The following is a 21,727-nucleotide window of genomic DNA, read 5'->3' on the forward strand; positions in this document are numbered from 1 at the left end:
GTATGTACTAGCTTCAATACAGTGTAAAAATAAAATGTGAGGGATGCGTAGTGAAGTCCTTTAATTTCTTAATTGCTTCAGAGCTGTGATTTACAACCTCATCTTTTTGTTGCTTTAGATGTGTCAGTTCTGGAGATAAGATGAGATGGCTTCCCCAAGATTCCTTAGGAGTGTATCAGCTTGTATCGTGAAAACCTGTAGGGACCTGTTGTGTCCCTGGCGGAAATTTCAGTATAGCTCTAGTCTCTTTTGTACTCCATTCTTAAAAAGCAATAATTGCCCGGAAGGTTTGGTCATCTTGCCCATCATTCATGACTTCCTCTTCCCCATATTAAAGTCCATTATGTTAGCCCTTTAGGCAATGTTGCGACTTGTGGCTATTCCACATAGCCAAGAGGTTTTGTTATGTATAGATGCTGCCTGTCCCGTATACTTCAGTGGGAAGAACTAAGCTCCAGGTAAAAAGGTATTTCATGATATGTGTATGGCAAACCCCATGAAATGGAGAAAAATGCGCTTTGCAGGCAAGTTCTGTTCATTAGTGAGCCCATTAATGCTAGAGACTGCTGCACTGAAGCACATGAATCCGCCCCACCCCAATTAAAAAATATAATTGACTTTTAAAAAGAACATTTCATACTTGATATTACCATCTCGTAGAGTTACCAACTTCATACATCAATAATCTAAAAACTTCAGGCGACAGCTAAGAAATCAAGCTTACAAATATATTTATTTTGTTTTAACAAAGATATATGTAGGCTTGCCCCCTGTAAACTGTTAAGGGCTTATTGATACAGATACAGACTGTTATGTGTCAGCTCCCAAAATGACCAACATCCATCACGCTGTGAGAAAAGAGAGGGAAGGGAGCGCCCATGTACCCACAAAACAAATCCCTACAAAAACCTAGTAAAGTGTTATTTTGTAGCTGCATAACCAACACCACTCTGCTGTTGAGCTACAAACATCTCCAGTTGGTGTTCTAATGAAATGATTGGGAAGTGTGCCAATAATAATAATACTAATAATAAAAATAATACTATTAATAATTTATTTATTTGCTGCCCATCTGACAGGGTTCCCCCAGGCACTCTGGGCAGCTTCCAACAGATTAAAACACAATACGACATCAAACATGAAAAACTTCCCTGAGCAGGGCTGCCTTCAGATGTCTTCTAAAAGTCATGACATCTGATCGAAGGGCATTCCATAGAAGGCCCTCAGCCCGGTTCCCTGTAACCTTACTTCTCACAGGGAATCGGCAGAAGGCCCTCAGAGCTAGATCAAGAGTGTTCAAGAGTGTGGAATGTGCTCTTGTCCAATTTAGTTCATTTTATTGGGTTCCTAATTGATGGTGCTCCTTGGGTATGCCTCTTTAATTTGCAGAATCTGGGAAAACATTTTTTTAAATAAAGATTTTAAAAAAGAGAGAGGCAAATCTCAAAGTTCTGGAAAAAAGTAGAAAATACCTAATGCATTTCAAATGGAAACCTTGATTATTTCCCCCCCCCCCTCCTACAGATTGTTTCTCTCCGTCTCTCTCTCTCTGATTTCTATTTTGGGTGCTGCCCTCATTTTTACCAATAAATAGGCCAATGCAAGGTATAATGGCAGCCAACAAAGCATAAATGGAAGCTCGCTTCGGGTAGATTAACCTGTTTTTGCAGCCTGCCTGGGAATGCAAAATTGAAGGGTAGGAAAAGCATATGCTAGTTGTGGATCAGAAATTGAGATGATTTACAAGAGTAAACCACAGTTTACTCTGGTCCAAAGTTCCAATATTTAGGTGGGAGTAAAACTGGAGTTATTTTGTTAACAAAACAACTTTGCTGGGCAAAACTCGGGGTTTGTTTCATTTTTTTTCAGTACTGTATAGAGGACTGAACAAGAAAACAAAAAGCTCTACATGCAAAACAGAAAATTATATGCTATCAAGATGATAATAACAGTCACAATTGGTAAAACAAATTTGATAATAACTGCTTAAAAGCTTAGTCCCAAGATAGCTGCCTTGGGATATAACAATCGCCAGACACACTCCTCGAAAGAACATTTTCATTATTATTTTTTATCAGCCCACCTCATTCCCCTGCAAGAGTGATTATGGCAGTGGTGACAACATTCTTGTGCTTAACACTCATTGTCAGGAAACATGATGTTATTTTGGCAGACACACCAGTATGAGTGTTTGCCATCAAACACATCATTAGGCTGATTCTGGGTAAGTGTCATACACACCCTTCCTGCTATGCTGCCCCACAGATTTCCTATTTACAATGAGCACTGCCCAAATGGAGATAGGCACCCCTCTATCTGATTGAAAAATCAATGAGGTTTAAGTGCATGGCTAACAAGTTTTATCAGTGAACACAACAACCCACCATTACTACCCTATAGCTGTGACCTTCCCAGATTAGGCAAGTTGGAGGGTCTTCATTAGCATTAGCTTGAGGGGGGAGCATGGTGTGACTTCTGCACTATTTAAAGCTCCCAAAATGGTCACTGTGTGATCACACCATTTCCAAGTCACACTTGAAAAATGGGCATAGGCATCATGTAATTTTCTCTGAATGACACCTGCTAATAACCTCCCAACTTAAGTTGACCATGATATCTACCATGGGAAATGGTCCTTTCTAGTCAATTCACACACCCCAGCATGTCGGGCTCCCCACCCCCTGCCCTTTGACACCACGAAAATCATGCAAGCAAGTTTACTATATACAACTCAACCCTGACTGTTCAGTTTTGTCAATTGACCTTGCACTGCAAAGTGATGAAGTCAACCCACAGACATTGCTAACTATCCAGCATGATGGATTAATTTCAAAAGTGGCACACCTGAACTTTTCGAAAAAAGAGAGAGAGGGAGGGAGAGGAGAAACTTATTTTATCCAAAGCATAACGAGTTGTGTGTGTCTGTTTTCCAGTGAGATTATAGGATAGGGCAGTAGGGGGTGGGGAATTCATTCAAAAGACAATTTGCTATAGTAGTTGCCACATTGCATTTGAGGGAACACAAGCATCCCTTGATGAAAAGCTCAGTTCATAGCTCAGTGCTAGAGTATCTGCCTTGCACGCAGAAGATCAGCTGGTTCAACTCCTGGCCTCTCCAGGTAGGACTGACTGTGAAGCATCCCACCTGAAATCACTTCAAACACTACTGAGATGGACTAATGCTCTCAGTACAAGGCAGCTTCCTAACATCTTATGAGCTTTCCTGAAAAACCATTCACCCATTGCTACTCACCTTTGCAATGAACTGGGTACATTCTAAGTGACATTCTCTGTTCCCATGGGTCAATGGGGAAGACAAACCTGGCAGTCCCTTGTATGAACTCATACACCTCAAACTCCTTTTCAAGACACACCAGAGTATCTCTGCTGATGAGCCAATATAATTAAGACTGAAGGAAGAAGAATGTTTGAAAACCACTCATATGTGAACAATCAAAGCCAAGACACCCCCATTCCACACACACCATTATATAGTGTGCCTGTAACATTTTTTCCCTAACCGTGACTGTTTTGCGCTTCAGACTTGAAAAATCAACAGGAGAAGAAGAAAAGCAGAAAAATAATGTAACAACATTCATTTGCACATGAACTCCTCTGATCAGCTGTGGCTTGTCCAGGGAACTTGTTCATACTTGAAAGAAAGGAAGCAGTTCTTTAATCAGCCGTAAAGGCCTCCTGTTGCAAAACAAAGAAAACACATTATCATTCATAGTTCAAGAAGGACACTGACAAACTGGAACGTGTCCAGAGGAGGGCAACCAAAATGGTCAAAGGCCTGGAAACGATGCCTTATGAGGAACGGCTAAGGGAGCTGGGCATGTTTAGCCTGGAGAAGAGGAGGTTAAGGGGTGATATGATAGCCATGTTCAAATATATAAAAGGATGTCACATAGAGGAGGGAGAAAGGTTGTTTTCTGCTGCTCCAGAGAAGCGGACACGGAGCAATGGTTCCAAACTACAAGAAAGAAGATTCCACCTAAACATTAGGAAGAACTTCCTGACAGTAAGAGCTGTTCGACAGTGGAATTTGCTGCCAAGGAGTGTGGTGGAGTCTCCTTCTTTGGAGGTCTTTAAGCAGAGGCTTGACAACCATATGTCAGGAGTGCTCTGATGGTGTTTCCTGCTTGGCAGGGGGTTGGACTCGATGGCCCTTGTGGTCTCTTCCAACTCTATGATTCTATGATTCATGCTCTACGTCTGCATACATTCATTAGATTTTAAAAATAATAATTATTTGCTATTTATTCTGAAAGCTCAAGTTTCATACACCAAATGCAAGAAGCTAAGGTTTTGTGCCCTAATCAGTTTAAATAAACTGTAACACCGCAAAGGGCACTTTGCGACATTTTGAAGAAAGCAAGAAAAATCAACTGAAAAATGAAAGATTTCCTGTCTGGCATGCAAAGGGCAACTTCAACACACCCTTTTCAAACATCTAATTGGGAATGTTGCTCTTATGTAGGTTTAGTTGGCTGGGGTTGTTGTTGTTGATTTTGCATACGAAGTCATTTTGCAAACTGCTTTTGAATTCCCAAGGTTTCAAAAGCAGTTGGCCATGGAGCCTGGGGAATTGCTGTTTAAGAACACAACCCTAAAGTCCCATTGGGTATGCGGAACTAGCTGGGCAGACTTTCAAGATTTGGACCTTGTCCTCAAGATTTAGGATTAATATGCCTTTTAACTTTTAGCACAAATTTTCTGTACTGGGATACATCTTTGCTGGCAAAACCTGGGTCTCACTCCATATATCCTAATTTCTCCGCACTGCCACTACCTCTTGTCTACAGATGCCATTGGGAGGGCCATCCCAGATTTCTGCCAATTGTTCACCTCAGCACCCCAGCCCATGGTGCCACATCCTATAAAGTTTGGGGGGCACTGAAACAGATTACAACCCAGTTCACAATATCCAGCAATCTGAAAAAAATGTCTGAGAACAATGTCTTGGGGGAAGGGCTGTGGTAGCAGAGCGGCAGAGCTTTACATGTAGATAATCCAACATTCAATCCCCAGGGAGGGCTGGGAAAGATTCCTCCTTGAAACCCTGGAGAGCGGCTGCCAGTCAATGTAGATACTACCAAGCTAGATGGACCATTGGTCTGACCTGGTATAAAGCAGCTTCCTATGTTGATTCAAAATGGCTACCCATGAAGAAATATTGCATATGGGCTGCTGCCCACACCTGGGAAATCCTAGGGTTGCCATATGTCCAGAATTTCCCAGAGGTATCCTGAATACTGTAGTAGGAAGCAGTGTCCAGGAAGAAATAGGCAAAATGTCTGTGAAAATCTGGACATATGTTGGCATATATATATGGCATATATGCCATGTTGGCAGTGTCGTTTTTGCCCATTTTTCACACAACTTTGGCAAACCAAAATCAACTCAACAACTTTTGTGTCTGGATCTTCACTTTTTGAAATATGGCAACCCTAGGATATCCCTCACAAAAGGTAACTGTGGGGAACGCACTATGCCCATCCACTACATGAAACCCAGTGAGTTTTGCCATGGCCTGATAAATATTGGCATATGGTAACAGAGGTGTTTCTTTAACTGGTATTACCAGTGTTGTGGAATGCCCTCCCTGCTGAAATACTAAATGCCCCATGGCATTCTACTGTGTCCTGAAGACACATTTGTTTAGGCAAGCACACCCACAACTTGAACTTGACATCTTATTGCTTTAAATGCTTTTTAAATGTCATACTTTTTAACTGGCTTGCTTTATTTACATTTTAATTAAAGGCGTATGAATGCTTCAGTGGAATTGTTTTATTGTGCATTTTAATTATGCATGGCAATGCTATTTTTCTAGAAAAAGAGGTGCCAGAACTCGCCATGAATGCCACCCTTGTTCTCTTAGAATGGCAGCGGAACCCACCTGAGAAGTGCCAGAACTGATGTATGGATTTTTAGTTATAAACTGCTTAGAAGCCATTTTGGCACAAAGCAGTATATTACTTAATTAAATGAATTGTTTTTCTGAGAATTAATAATGCTCAGAAAAACAGTCACTGTAGCTGTACATCTTTCTTAAGTGACTTCCGGAACAAACATTCCCCTAAGGATGACTTACCTGCTTCCACATCTCTCCAGTTTTTTCAATTACAATTGTCTGCGATTCCTTTACAGGTGATGTGACATTGTAGTCATCAGACAAGAGGCCAAGGATAGGATACTGATTCCTGTACCTGGAATTTCAAAAGGACCTATCAGCATTTCTATTTTAATACCACATATAGTGTGGTATTGAGTGAGATGGGCGCGCAACCCCAGAGTCGGTCACGACTGGCCCGTATGGGCAGGGGTACCTTTACCTTTACCTTTACCTTTACCTATAGTGTGCAAAACATTCTGGCATCAGATCCGCATGATACATTTAAAGCACTCTTATACCATGGCAATAGTCTCGGCTTCCCCCAAAGCATTTGGAGACCAGTAGATTATTAAAGGTGCCGAGGGCTGTTAGGAGGCCCACTCTCCCATTCAGTTCAGAGCTACAATTCTAAGAGTTCTCTGAAAGGAGGGGTTGACCACTCCGGGATTTGTAGCTCTTATGTTCTGTAAGGTCAGGAATGGAAATCTTTTCGGCTCCATGAGCCAGATCCTTCCCAGTACATTTCCGAGCACAATTCAAAGTGTTGGTGCTGACCTTTAAAGCCCTAAACAGCCTTGGCCCAGTATACCTGAAGAACCCCCCATGGTTCTGCCCAGACACTGAGGTCCAGCTCCAAGGGCCTTCTGGCAGTTCCCTCACTGTGAGAAGCCAAGTTACAGGGAACCAGGCAGAGGGCCGTCTTGGTAGTGGTGTCCACCCTGTGGAACATCCTCTCATCAGATGTCAAAGAAATTAACAACTATCTGACTTTTAGAAGACATCTGAAGGCAGCTCTGTTTAGGGAAGTTTTTAATGTTTGATGTTTTATCGCTTTATTTATTATTATTAGTCTGTTGGAAGCCGCCCAGAGTGGCTGGGGAAACTCAGCCAGATGGGTGGGGTATAAATAATACTAATTATTATTACACCTTTCAGTCACATGACACCATTATCACATGACTGACAGGTAGGATGTCCTGCCCATCTGCCAAAATTCCTTGCATGGGGTTCCCAAGAGTTTGAAAATCAGCTGATAAGTGCCAGCTCTATGTGTGACATCAGGTTTTGGGCGGGTGAGTGTGGCTTCTCCAAAACAGCCTGGATAGCTAAATGGAGAGTCAAATGAAGAACCAAATGGGCTCAAGGTTCCCCACTCCTGCTGTAAAGCATTGCACACACCTGCAGCACAAGACAGTCAGACAGTCAGAAAGAAAAAGAGTTGCATGCAGTGCCCTTACTTTTTAGTGATGATAGTCTTTGTTACTCCTTGGGATGAATTGTTTGCTAGTTTTTCTTGTTTCAATCTGAAGATTTCCTGAGAGAGAGAGAGAGAGAGAGAGAGAGAGATTTCTTAAAAAAGGCTATTTCACTCAAAATCTTTATCAAGGCATTAACACAGTGACGATCACAAGTAAAATCCAGTTCTTTGAAAGGTAGAGGCTTGTCATGACTAAAGAACACTTCATATTGGGATATTGATCAAGAGGTCGCTGAACTATGGTTAATTAGCCAGGAAATGTTGAATGGAAGAAGAAGGAAGGAATGGCATAAGGATGGAGGATGGAGGCACAAGACCTATGTATTTCTGGGCTTAGTAGGCTGATACACACACACATGCCTGAACCAGGCCAAACTAAGGCACCTTGGGAACATCAGGGGTTGCATTGAGAGGCATGTATAATATAATTCAATAGGTATTCCATTTATATTTTGGACCATGGTCTTATATTGTATACTCCATATTATGCAGTGGGTGATTTTTACAATAATATGTTTTCAGGATTCACAGCAACAGCATTTCCTTAACAGGAAGAAGAAATTAAAGCAATAAGAGGTTAATAGCTGCCACCCATTTGTTGAACAAGTGCAAAATGAGTTTGAATCCTGGAGATCTCACTGTGTGTTTGGAAAACTGCTGCGTTGTTTACATAGTGGTATTCTGTTTGCTATCCCTTAGTGGGCTTTGCTTGTATCATTCAACACATTTATATCAATAACATTCTTAACTGGGCTCCTTTGACCAAGCCAGAACATTGGCCCATCTGCCTCAGTATTGTTATGAGTTTGGGGTGTTAAGCTGGGTGCTACACTAATCAATACTGACTAGCAATGGTTCTCCAAGGTTTCAGATAGGGAACATTCCCAGTCTTGCCTGAAGAATGACCCTGGGATTTCCTCTGTGCTAGCAGATGCTCTATCACTGAGCCAAGGATGGATATGAATGTTTACAGAATGATTACTAAATGCCAAATTATCTCACAAGGAAGGAGAAGAAGGCAGACTGGAGAAATGGAAAACTCTTGAGACTTCTGCTCTGTACTGGTGTGCCTGTCAACCTCCATGCAGGTGTACAAACCTTGTGTTGCTGAGCATGTAGACAAATGAAAGGCTGGGAACTCAAAGTACTGGGCAGTTATCATGAAAGCACTCCAGATCATGCAGCATGGGCTATTCCTTGATTTATCTGCTTGCATTAAGGAATCAAGAGAGGCAGCAGGAAAACCTTCTCTTTGGGGAAGGGTCATAGCTCCATGGTAGAGCATCTGCCTTGGATACAGAAGTTCCCAAGTTCAATCCCTGGCATCTCCAGGTAGGACTGGGAGAGACCTCTCCCTGAAACCTAGGTGTACCACAGCCAAGCAACAAACTAATGGTCTGACTCAGTAGAAGGCAGCTTTCTGGATAGCTCAGTCGGTACAGCATGAGACTCTTAATCTCAGCATTGTGGGTTCAAGCCCCACGTTGGGCAAAAGATTCCTGCGTTGCAGGGGATTGGACTACAGGATCCTTGTGGCCCCTTCCAACTCTACATTTCTATGATTCTATGTTCCTAAAACATAGCTTTTGGCTAATTAAACAACCTATGGTCTTTTGAACTGGGGGGGGGGGGCGTAGTGTTTCGGTCTGTTACCATGTTCTGTATTTTTGTGTTTTTATCTTGTGAACCACCCTGTGATCCTTGAATGAATATTGGTAAAGAAATTTAATAATAATAAAAATAAAAGTGGGGGAGACTGCCTGGGCAGTTCCAAACAACTGCCCGTTGCACCACGGTCTGCAAAGCAGCGCTACTTACATCTTCCAACTGCTTCAATGTGGCATCTCTCTCTTCCAGCCTTAAAGTCAGGTCTTGCAGTCTAATCTGGAGGTCAGTGTCACTCCCCTGCTTCCTTGAAAAATCCCGCTGGAATTCACATAATTTGGACTAGAAAACAAGAACAGCAGGTCACATGCTCAGATACAGATATTTTTTTAAAGAAAACAATAAAAAAAGGCAAGCGATAAAAAGTCAAGGAATGGAACTGGAGAATATGGGAAAGCCAGGATTTCCAGAGCAAATGTAGGGAGTCTCCACTATGAATCTCGCCTCCTCTGCAGTGTGGTTACAATAATACTAACCCCCTTTCATAAAGGGTTTTGTTGCAAAACCAAGCAAAACTTACTAACTTAAATTTTATTTTTTAACACTGGTACTCTTTATTTTGTTGCTTATTAAAATACTGGTACCCCACCTTTTTTTTTTTTTTAAAAAAAATGTATTTTCATTGAAACTTTCAGCAAAGGATACAATAAAAAACAAATTAATGTAAATAAAAATACCTCACCCTTTGGATCCGATGACACCCACCCAGAGGCTTACGACCCTCAGAATAAAAACAACGATTAATAAGATGCTACTGCCAGCATTCATAGCGAGCAGCAAGAATTTTCATACCCCCAGTGACATCGGGAGATTTGTGGTTCAGCTGTCCTTCTGGGTTTTCTAATGTGCAATAGTAATTGTGTGTTTAAAACTAACTGGGGCTATGCATATGGAAGGGGTCGACCCACTGCGCTCATTGCACCCCCCGATTAAAATCTCTTTTCCTTGAAGCTGCTATTTGTTCCATGGAGCAGGTAGCAGCTTCGGGTGGAGGGCAATTTAAAAGGCAAAAATGATATAAAGGGACAGGGCTAAACAACACTGCCAGTGCCCATTATTCTTACTATTAAAAAGGTTAATAGCATCCCAGTGGCTGCCATTAACCTTTTTAATAGTAGGAATAATTTTAGAAAGCAGGCAGTTCAATCACTGATTTCCTGATGCCACAACCACTGTGGCCCTGAGCTGTACAAACGCAGAGGTGTGCTTGGAGAGGTTCGATATGGACTTTCTCCCCCTGTGGTGTCCCCACAAGAAAAGCTGACATACCCTGAGGTTGCGGATCTCCCTGTCCTTATCCTCTCTAAGCTGGTTGATCATCTCCACATAGCGGCTGGATAGTTCGTCAACGGTGGTCTGGCCTGGAGTGTTAGAGGAAGCCTGTGCAAGAGCAAAATGCTTAATTTAGTTTGACTTTTGCAAACGGCAAAGATGATAAAAAGCAGGGTCACTATCACCGAGCTCCGTCACAAAACTGATGTTCAAAGAAATTTCCCTCATCTCCCTCTCTCGCATCTCTAGAACCGGTTGACACCCAAGGAAGCTGAACATTGGAAGAGTCGGGACATATAAAAGAAAGTACTTCTTCACATAAAAGAGATGAGAGTGGCGCTGTGGGTTAAACCACAGAGCCTAGGGCTTGCTGATCAGAAGGTCGGCGGTTCAAATCCCCGTGACGGGGTGCGCTCCCATTGCTCGTTCCCTGCTCCTGCCAACCTAGCAGTTCAAAAGCACGTCAAAGTGCAAGTAGATAAATAGATACTGCTCCGGCAGGAAAGTAAACAGCGTTTCTGTGTGCTGCTCTGGTTCGCCAGAAGCGGCTTAGTCATGCTGGCCACATGACCTGGAAGCTGTACACCAGCTCCCTTGGCCTATAGAGCAAGATGTCCACAACTGGACCTAACGGTCAGGGGTCCCTTTACTTTTCTTCTTCACATGGTGCATAGTTGAACTCACTGAGTTCACTCCAAACGAAGGTGGTCATGGTCACAAACTTGGAAGGTGTTAAAAGAAGACTGGACAAATTCGTGGAGGACAAAGGCTATCCCTGGCAGTGGCTATCAATTAAGATGGCTGCCTCCACAGGCAGAGGAAATGATGCTTTTGAATACCAGTTGCTGGAAACCACACGAGGGAGAAGGATCTTGAGCTTGAGTCCTGCTTGTGGGTTTCCCGCATGCATCTGATTGGCCACTGTGAGAACAGGATGCTGGACTAGTTGGGCTATTGGCTTGATCCAGTAGGCTCTTCTTACAGTGGTGCCCCGCAAGACGAACGCCTCGCAAGACGGAAAACCCGCTAGACAGAAGGGTTTTCCGTTTTGGAGGCGCTTCGCAAAACGAATTTCCCTATGGGCTTGCTTCCCAAGACGAAAATGTCTTGCGAGTTCCTGCGGGGTTTTTTTCCTCCCCCCCCTTTTTCTAAGCCTCTAAGCCGCTTATCAGCTGATCTGCTAAGCCGATAAGCCGCTAATAGCGCTAATCCGCTAAGCCGTCAATGGGCTTGCTTCGCAAGATGAAAAAACCGCTAGACGAAGAGACTCGCGGAACGGATTAATTTCGTCTTGCAAGGCACCACTGTACCTTCTTTTATTGCTACTTGCAGCCTAGAACTGCCTGCTGACCAGCAGCAGTTTGCCAAGGGTTCTCCAATATAGATTTTACTTGTTTTCAAACCACACCACGTTCCCCTTTTTTAATTAACTGGAGGCATCAGAAGCTCCTGTGGCTAGAACCAGGAACCCCTAGACCTGGGCACTGTTGAGAAGAGGATGCTGAAGCAGAAGGACCATTAGCCTGATCCAGCAGCCAGGCTTTTCTTATGTTCTTATGCAGAGGATGGTGTTATTCTCATCACCAGAAGGCCATAAAAGGCTTCTCTGCATATCCTGCCTATCTTGCTGGTTTAACCAGAAAATAGCAAGTATTCACTGATTTCTGGCTCATGGTTGTAGCATAGCCCTTAGACCACAGGGGGGCAACCTGAAGCCTCTCATCTACATGCAGCTCTCAAGCCCAGTTTCATGTGGGTGCCAATGAGGGAGAAAACGGGGTGGCAGAATGAGAAAGATAGGAGGGCTCTCTTTTCATGCTCTGCTTTGCATGCAGAAGATCTCAGATTCAACGTTCACCCCATTGAGATAAAGCTGGGGGGTGCCACTGTATGAAACTCTGGAGCACTGTTGTCAGCCAGTGTGGGCAGCATTCCCCCCCCCTTGCAAAGTTTATTATCAGTATTTCATTTTATAATGCATATAAAACAGAGAGAACGTTATTACATCAACAGACAAAAGTTAAAAGGTGAAAAACAAAATTATGAAATAAGGCACACAGAATGAGTACTTTGCAATTGAGTTAAAATCACAAAGTCCAAGTAAACTGTCAACTTTATCAGATTGTCAAGTATAGCTCCAAATTTGAGTGCAGGGAATATTGAGCTGGATGGGCCTATGCTCAAGGCAGCATTCCTCCATCCCTATGAAGGGAGCAGCAGAAAGCGCATGAGAGAGAGAAAAGGGCAACCCACGCATTTTGGGCTCCAGCACCTATCAATATTGGCATTTGCCCCCCACCCCACAAGTGCCAGCACGCAACCCTTGACCCTCATTCCTTCCAAGTGAATGAGGCCCTTGGCAGGACAAAAAATAATAATAAAAGGTTCCCTGTACCTGGGTTAGATTACTGAACTAAGGCTGGGGAGGCCCAGTCACTCGTCATTAGGTCACACGTTAATAGAAACAAAGGCCTGCCTTTACCTGGAGTCTCAGATTCTGGATTTCTTGCTCCAAGGCTCGCTTGCTGTATTCCAGGTCTTTCAGCCGGAACTCTCGGTCTCCGTCGTTGTGCCGGAGAGAGAGGAGCTGCTCTTCCAGCGAGCGGCACTTCAGAGTGTACTCCCTGAGGGCTTGCTGTGAACGCACATGGCAGGAAGCAGGTAAGCTTAGACAACCTGGGGCCAATTTACCACTGGGAATGTTGTACCTTGCGTACCCCCTACCACCAAGGTACTTTGATCCTCAGGGCAGGCACTCTTAACATTGCCACATGCTCCTGAGGCTCAATTCAGGTCCACTGAGATTTATTGTTTCAGTCCGATAAGCATGCAAACCTACCTGCTGTTGGCGATTATTCTCTCGCACCGACTCCAGAAGGGTTTCATACTCTTTTACTTGGGACTCTTTAAAAGCCAGGTCTTTCTCAAGCAGCACTTTGTCAGTTTCCAGTTTCTGTGAAAGCAAAATGCTCATTATGAAAAGGATTTTTTTTTTTTTTTGAAAATTCAGATGACAGTTTTGAAAATTCAGATGGGCCTATGCTGCTATGATGGTGGACACGCAGGACCAAGAATTATAATGGAGAAACTAACATGCTTATTGCAACGTGAAGAGACAAACCTGAAACTCCTCCTTACTGGGCCCAAAGCTAAAAATCTCTCAGGTGATTTGGATGGTAGCCAGGAAGCCAGGAAGTGGTTCAAAAACACAGTTTGAAGGACAGCAGAATAGGGGCACATACTACTGTTCCATCAGCAACTGCAGCTCAGTCCCATACTGGTCCAAGGGGACTATATCCCAAAAAAGAGCCGGGAGGACTAGGAACCTTTTGGGGGTCAAGGGTTCTCTTTTGGTATGTATTTTATTTCCTTGTTTAGATAACATCTGTACTCTGCACTTTGGCTGAAGAAGCTCCCAGAGTGGCTTATATGCAATCAATTAAAACAAGGCAGCCCTTGCCCACATATCTAAAAGAAACAGCATTAAAGGAAAAAGGGAAGAGGAGGGAAGAGGAGCGAAAGGAAGCAAGCTCAAGTTCTCAGTGAAGGACTCGCTTCTGAGGAATTACTACAGTGCGTGCCTAAGGGTCACTTTCAGAGAGGACCATAAAGCATCCATAGCCTTTGATTTGATCACCCAAAAACGAAGATGACAAGTTCCTACAAAACACTTGAGAAGAAACAGCTAACATGAAGTTTCATTTGGAAATGCTGAAGTCACTTGCCTCTGCCCAATTGGACAAAGGAAAATTTGTGTTTATCAAGAACATGTCACATGACAGGGGTCTTTTGAAATCAAGGAGGGTTTCAAAATCAGGCATTGTACAGTAGAAGGGTCGGCCATGCAAGCAGGGGCAGGGGTCAACAATTCTGGTGGTTGCACCCTAAGTAGATTTGGGAATCCCAGTCTTGTATACCAATTGATGAACTAATCAAATACATTTGGACACAGACTAACCAGGACAGCCACTCACCCCTAAGTCATCCTGAAGATGAACAAGCTCTTCTCGAAGGTTGTTGAATGTAGCAAGGACAAGCCTCATTGACTTATCAGCTGTTACTCTCATCTAGGAAAGAAGGAGGGAAAGTAAATTTCAGGGTCATTTCAGAGAAGCAAAATAATCTAGTTACTCCAACTAAGTTCTACTCAGAATAAGCCCATTAAAATTAATATACTTAAATCCATTATTTTCAATTGGTCTTCTCTGAGTAGAACTAACACTGGATACAACCCATTAATTCAAAATAAAATAAGTTTAAGGTGGAAAAACAACAACAACCACCCAGTAAAAAACAACAACTCCCTTGCATCTGTTTGTCTGGGATGCAGCAAGTTTTTTCCTTTTAGTAAGAGCGATACAAGGCAAGCCAATTTCAACAAGTTCTGCCAAAAAGAAGAAAAAATATATAGCCCATTCAACATCATGGGGAAATTTAAAAAGTCTACATCATTTTTAATATTGAATGAGCGAAGTACAACTTTTCATTTTTCAGAAATGGGATTCAGATTCAGAACCTAATCTATATCTGCCTCTGGAGTTGCTTCAAAGCAAATCAGGGTGTTTTCCAAAGCACTGAATCAGGATCTGAACTGAATCTTATGGTTACTGTAAGAGACAGGCAAATCTGTATCCAATGTACACATTTTTGCAGAGTGTTTCCCCCTTACAAAGTACATTCTTGTATGTTACTTTCACTTATACATGCATGTCTATGAACACTTTACCCTAGTATATGCATTTTTGTGCTTGCCACTTGGCTAAACAACTGTGTTGCAAAATTTGAAGAACTGCAAATTGGAAAGAATAGCTGTATTTTGGTCCTCATATTGTTTTGGATACTGTGAATTAGAGTGAATTCCTCCCCCAGCTCTAGCTGGTATACATCCCTAAAATTCAAAGTAGGTAAGACTTCCCCCTTGCTGATTTTTATTTTTACACTTTTGTTGCGAATTGGTTTGATTTATAGAATTTATACGGGCTTTTAATCCCAACACCCCTCCCTAAAGATATAGTGTTCTTCCTGCCTATTATATACACACATGCATGCATGAAAAGGTTCTTTCTAGCCAATATCTGATTCCTGATTATAATTTTAAATTTGTCCAGGGTTCGCTGTTGGTTGTTTAAAAATATATTCTGATTGTTGTATGGTTAGAAGTTAAAATAAAGAATACAAAATAAGACTAGGGAGAAACCTGGCATTTTCAAATCACACATGTAAAGCATGGATCAGCATCCACAATGGAATCTGTTGATTTGTTCAGACAAGTCGCTACAAATGAGAATGATGGTATTTTTTAAAAAGTGTTTTCATAACACAAAGCCAGGCAAACATTCCCTTTTAGTTTTTGCAGATTACTTTCCACCTCACGCCCACATACGGAATGCCCTACCTCCAGGAGATAACGGATTTGTTGCTTTGTTGATTCAGAAATCCCTTTAGGAATCAAACTCTCAATATCTTCCGTCTATTAATTTAGAAACAAGAGACAAAAAAGACAGAGTGAGTATTAGACCTGGTTCTCATCTATTGATAGCAGCAAAAAAATATATAAATAAATCATGGAACAAGCACAAAATATTATGAGCAACTGAAAGACACAGAAAGCAAAATGGCAACAGACTCTTGTTGCCTATTAGAGTTATATGCCAGGTAAGGCAGAACCACTATGCTAACTCTCTGGCTGGTTAGTCACTGTTGCTTGCTAGGAGGGAGAGAGACAGGGCAGCACAGTGCAAGCACCCTGGCAGAGCCAATATAGTGCTCTTGTTGGTGCATTTGCATTAGCTGACCTCCCCACTCCCAGTAGGCAACAGCAACCCACCTGCCACGACACTAGTGAAGCAGCTCCACCCAACACAATTAGCTTCTTCTGGTAAAAGGGCTGTGAGGACTGGAAAGTGCAGTATCTCTGAGGCATCAAGGGACCTTGTGGTTCACCCTCATTAGAGAGCTTGCACCTCAGTAATTAGCGAAGTGCACACTTAGGGATTGTACAGAAAGGAGGAGTCCCTTGTGAAGAACTTCAGACAATGTAGTCTTTTTCTTCAACCAAGCAAAGAAGAAGCTGTTACAAGTTTTCAGCAACTGATGGACTTAAGCAATTAAAGTATTCATCAACTTTACAGCAGCCTTCCTGCAAACTGTTTGGTTACAGGCCTAGCATGCAATGGAGGACACAGCCTGTATATTTTTGGCAAGCTCATTATCTACAACTTGCTAAGAGCATGGCGACCACTAAATCTTTTGCACACTCAATCTGCTCAGTGTGGAAATAGTTTTTGACCATCATTTTGATAAAGTGAGATTATGATAGAAATATGTTATAGAATATATAACACACCTATGATTTCTTAATCATTTAAGGAAGCATTAGTTTGAACACCTAACCATGGTTTAATGACTGATCACAAGCCAGTGTGAGAAACAGGTTTGCTTTCCATGGTTTGCGTTAAGAAACCATGGCTAAGGCACTTTCCCTACCTCTTCAGCCTTTCTGCTTGCAATTTGGCAAGTAGGCATTACTATCTCCACACATCCCTCCACAGGCTAGCGCTTAATTCAAGCAATCAAAAACCCTGGTTTCACTTATATTTGGGTTCTTGACCAGGTGTAAGGTAGCTAACTATGGTTAGGTAATGTCTGTACAAGTTCAGGATATTTGTTGTGAGATTCACTGGACTGCAGCTATGGACCACTGATGGAGGATACTAAAAATCTTTAGGAGTACTTACTTGATTCAGAGAGTCGATTTCATATCTCCTATAAGAAAAGGACATCATTAGCACAGAGTATTTCCAAATGCACATAATTTTCATTAGCCAGCTGTGTAAAGTTTTCAACATTTCTTTAAAGTCCTCTTGGGTGATTCAGGTAAGAGGTAAGCATTCATTCTTAAATATAACCTTTTCGTTCCTATAGCTGCAAATGCAGACAGAAGCAGACAAAATGCATACATTTATAAACAAGAAACACACACCATTCAAAATACACACACACACATGCACACAGTCCAACTGTTCATTAACTGTGCCTATTAGCAGAAGGGCTTCATAATGACTGACAGGTATACAATCAAACAAAATTTTCACAACATGCTCCAATTGTGAAACTTGGGTTATGTGACTGGTTGCAGAACTGGGGAGACTCATATTCAAATTCAGAATTTGTGACCTCCTGCTTTCTAAATTCACAGAGTTTCTCAAAAAACAGGCAATCAAATGGTTAATTACTCACAAGCAGAATGGAGTTGCAGAATGCAGCTGAACTGATCATCCCTCCTTCCATCTATAAAACTCTGACTAACATTCCTAAGATTCCCAGAGCACCAGAAATAGGGGTAGGCACAAAGTTACCTTCCACCTAGCTTCTCGATATGCTGGAGTAAACAGCTATAGAGTTCGCTGCTCTTGCGGTGCAGTTCTGCCAGGAGCTCGCCAAAGAACCGAGAGTCCAGCTGATCATTTACTTCATATACACATTTCACCTGGTGGGAGACAATAAAAGACCGCTTTAGGGTCTGCTTTGCCCATGAATGTGGGAAATGATTTGGGGCATTTGCAATCGTTCTTTAAAACAACAGCAATAACAACAACATCCCAATGTGATTAAGAGAAAAATGTCAACAATTAAAACATACTTAAAAACAATTTCAAATTCAGTACAGACACCCAGACTGTATAAGAATCTCCATTTAAAGAGTCTTGTTCGGAAAAGAAGATATTCAATTAATTACCGGAAACACAATAGAAATGGCAGTCTGAAGCAATACAGTGCATGTGACCACCACAGCCAATACAGAATGAAAAATGTGCATGAACAAACTGGAAAGAGGAACTTTGCTAGAGATGAAAAGGACCCGCATGCACTTTAAAATCATTATGACTAAATATTGCCTACGACCATATGAGCCTGCCCTATTCTTAAAATCAGCATCCAAGATTTGCTCTCTGGTCTGCTGGTGAAACCCTTAGGATTGGTGTCAGGAATGGGGTCTTCTCAGTGGTGGCCCCACATTTCTGGAACACCTGCCCTGGGAAGTACATAAAGGCTCATCACACCTAAGAACTCTCCATGCATGCTGATTCCAGCTTGCATTTGCTTAATGCCCCGTGTCTAATATTCTTTAGCTGCTGCTAGCTTAAAACTAATGGTTAAATATTTAATTTGCCGTATTCATGGGCTGTTGCTTATATTTTTAATTTGTTTTATTTATTTTTTGTGTGCCTTGTCAGGGCAGTGTACCATGGAAGGTGAGCTATAAGAAATTTTAAATCATAAAATAAAATCCTACTCTCAGAGGATGTGAGCTCCAACTTTGTGGAGGAAAGGTGAAGAGAAGATGCAAAAGTAAAAAACTATAGCCAGAACCCCCAGGGGCTCGTCGAAACAAGTCTAGTCAGCTAAAAACTTTGTGTGTGAGAGAGGAGACAAAACAGACGGAAATGATTCATCCTTATTAGACTCCATTTCTTCTATCCCACCCCCCAGACACACCAGAATAAAAGCAGCAGTATAGGTTTAGGAAAGCCACCAGCTTCAATTCCAGCTGTTCCCACAATATGCATTTGACCTCCTGGGGGGCCTAAGGCCTGTTGGCATGTCCTGTATTTAATTCATGTTATTAGAATCCAGTCTTCTCCTCTCTGCCTGCAAGCGCTCCACCTTAGTACGTTTGGTTTCATAATTCTGTGGCTAACAGCACTTTTCTGCTAAGGTACTTGCAAAATTGCCTGCCTTTTGCTGGAGGCAAATGAACACACATTTCGACTCTAGTTCCCAATACCATCAGCACATAAGCTCAGAGCAGGAGTGGTCCTGTGCTACCCAGCTGCACATTACTCATGTTGCAACCGTAAGCAAAATGGTTGAGAAAATGAGATCCAGCTTTTATCCTAGATGCTCATAGCAAGTGTGGATCTTTATGTAGCAAAAAACCAAACAAACAAAAACCCCACTATCCATGTAGTGGAGAGGAGGTAATTAGCAGGCTCAGAAGAATCCCAAGCAGTGTCAGAAACTCAGATATATAAGCCAGGTGCAAAATGGCTCCTTAAACCAGGGTTACAGCTGCTAAAATGTAATGCCTAGCTGCAATTTTGGGGCCAAAAGGTTCAAAAGTCGTATTTTTCAATACAACTTTTTGGTTCCTGAAATTCATTCTGATTGTATAGATAAAATTTAACTGACAGAATACTACAGGATGTGTTGTTGCTAATGTGTGAAAACAGTCTCGATCCAAGGATCCCCAGGCATGCACCTCCAGATGGTGGAGACATCCAGGCATCTTCACTTGGTTGCAAGTGGCCTATAGTTATTGTATTTTAGTGTTCTGTTGGAAGCCGCCCAGAGTGGCTAGGGAAACCCAGCCAGATGGGCAGGGTATAAATAATAAATTATTATTATTATTATAGCAGGTGCAAAATGCACCTGCCACCAGGCGAATTTCAAATGCTGGTCCCAAGGTTTGCCGAAATAGTAATTTGTTTCCTCCTATCCACCATCCAATATTGACTGAGTGTGCTCAGCAGCTATAGAATGCTATCTCAGCTGGGGGGTGGGTGGATTAGAGCATCTTGTGAGGGAGCATCTGCTGGACAGAATGCTGGACAGAATTCTACACTGCAACATTTCATTGGAAGTCCCAACTGTATTTCTAAATGCAACCTTAGAAGAACAAAAGTGAGAAGCTAAGAGTTAACAATCATAGCAGGTCTAAAAGATATTGCAACATTCAGGTATATTGCCACCTATTTGGCAATGGAATTATTAAACACACACAAATCCTCAGAAGGAAAATACTCAGTAGGATCTCCTAAATATTGACCTGGAAACTGTTCTCCAATCTCCCCCCCCCCAAAAAAAAAAAAAACAACAACAACAGCAGACAGGAGATTGTTTCAAGCTCCAAAACAGCCTTCACTAACCTGGTGCTCTCCAGATGTTGTTGGAGTACAACCCCCATCACCCCCAGGTGCTAAATGATTACAAGGATAATATCTGCCCTTGGGGGCAACTTCAAAAAAATCTCCCATATAGTACCTTGGAGGCTAAAATGTTAAAACATGACAACAAAACTGCTCTTCCATCATTGGGTATTGTTAGACAATATAGTCATGGTGTATAATTGTCAGGCCCAGTGTTTTTTATTCACATCTTTTACTCTCTATTTAAGAATAAACTATGCTTGCATGGGATCCCAGGATAGCAAATAAAAAGCAGGCAACCCAACAATACACATCTTTATGTACTTCTCAGCAAAGACCACTATATCTAAAAACTAGGCCTAAGCACTGTAAGCTTCATTGGGCTGGGATTTTCCATACAGCCACTTGTCAGAGCTTCCCACGCTAGTCTCCATCTGGTTATCATCAAGCCACGTTGAGGCTTCAGAAGACTCAAGTCAAAAAGAAACAAGCAGAAACATTTGTGGAAACCTGAAGTCTATTCTAAAGAGGAGCCATTCTTACCGGTTCGCAGGTCTGAAGGGTGACCTTCTTCACATTCCCACTTCCGAAATCATTGACACAGATGGGACTTACGTCATAGCAATTGCCCGTCTGGGTTTGCTGGCACTGCTGGACCACTTGGACATGTTCCACTGGTTGGCTGACCTGGCACTGGTCAGACTGGAGGCCATATTGGTATTGCTTTTTCATTAAAAGAAACAGAATTCATTCAGAACTGAGGCATTGAACTCAAACCCTTCCCAGTCATAACTAGTGGTGGGTGAACCTGTCAATTTCAATTTATTTCTGTTGTCTCAGTTCTCCACATTTCCACATCTATTTGCAATGTTTCATAAAGTCCTCGTGAAGATTCGCCAACATTATAGTGCACATTTTTGTCTAATATACACTTTATTTCAAAGCAATTTTCCCTAATACAATGCACCTTTGTATGCTTTCTATCTATACAATTTGCATATATTTGTATATATTATATAATGTTTACACTTACACACACACATACACACACATTCTATATTCCATATTCCATTTTCTATATTCTATACTGGATATGTATATGTGTGTTAGTATATATGCATTTATAGGCACTCTTTGCTCTAGTATTTGCATTTTTGCACCTTAGTACATTATTTGAAACACCACCACTAGTTATTTAAATGTTTCTGAGTAGCCAAATGTGCTTCATTTGATACAGAGGGCACACCCACACTTCAAGTTTAAACAGGTTTGTAAGGAATCCAACATGAGAGCTTTTTTTCCATTATCTTTTTTTAAATAAAATTTTTATTAGGAATTTAAACAAAACATATTATCTGAAAACATATCATCCTTAATTCACCCATTTTTCTCCCTCCCCCTTTTTCCATTATCTTAATCTTGTATCTCCATTATAGCTTCTTCAGATGACCTTTGAAAATTGAAGCATGACACTGACAATGC

At 41.9% G+C, this 21,727-nt stretch overlaps 1 protein-coding gene across 1 annotated transcript in view; it reads right to left on the reverse strand.

Moving 5' to 3' along the window:
- Positions 1–714: 714 nt before the first annotated feature.
- POF1B (POF1B actin binding protein) overlaps positions 715–21,727 on the reverse strand; it is a 42,041-nt gene continuing 21,028 nt past the window's right edge. The window contains exons 4-15 of the mRNA XM_079961171.1: positions 20,789–20,968; positions 17,675–17,805; positions 17,054–17,081; positions 15,712–15,786; positions 14,291–14,383; positions 13,156–13,269; positions 12,799–12,951; positions 10,314–10,424; positions 9,198–9,326; positions 7,360–7,436; positions 6,101–6,215; positions 715–3,696 (exon numbers count right to left, since the gene is read on the reverse strand). Of these exons, the coding sequence (XP_079817297.1) occupies positions 3,676–3,696; positions 6,101–6,215; positions 7,360–7,436; positions 9,198–9,326; positions 10,314–10,424; positions 12,799–12,951; positions 13,156–13,269; positions 14,291–14,383; positions 15,712–15,786; positions 17,054–17,081; positions 17,675–17,805; positions 20,789–20,968 (1,227 nt within the window). The 3' untranslated portion in view covers positions 715–3,675. The remainder of the gene's footprint in view (positions 3,697–6,100; positions 6,216–7,359; positions 7,437–9,197; positions 9,327–10,313; positions 10,425–12,798; positions 12,952–13,155; positions 13,270–14,290; positions 14,384–15,711; positions 15,787–17,053; positions 17,082–17,674; positions 17,806–20,788; positions 20,969–21,727) is intronic.

The sequence above is a fragment of the Podarcis cretensis genome (assembly GCF_951804945.1).
Source record: "Podarcis cretensis genome assembly, chromosome: Z".
NCBI lineage: Eukaryota > Metazoa > Chordata > Lepidosauria > Squamata > Lacertidae > Podarcis > Podarcis cretensis.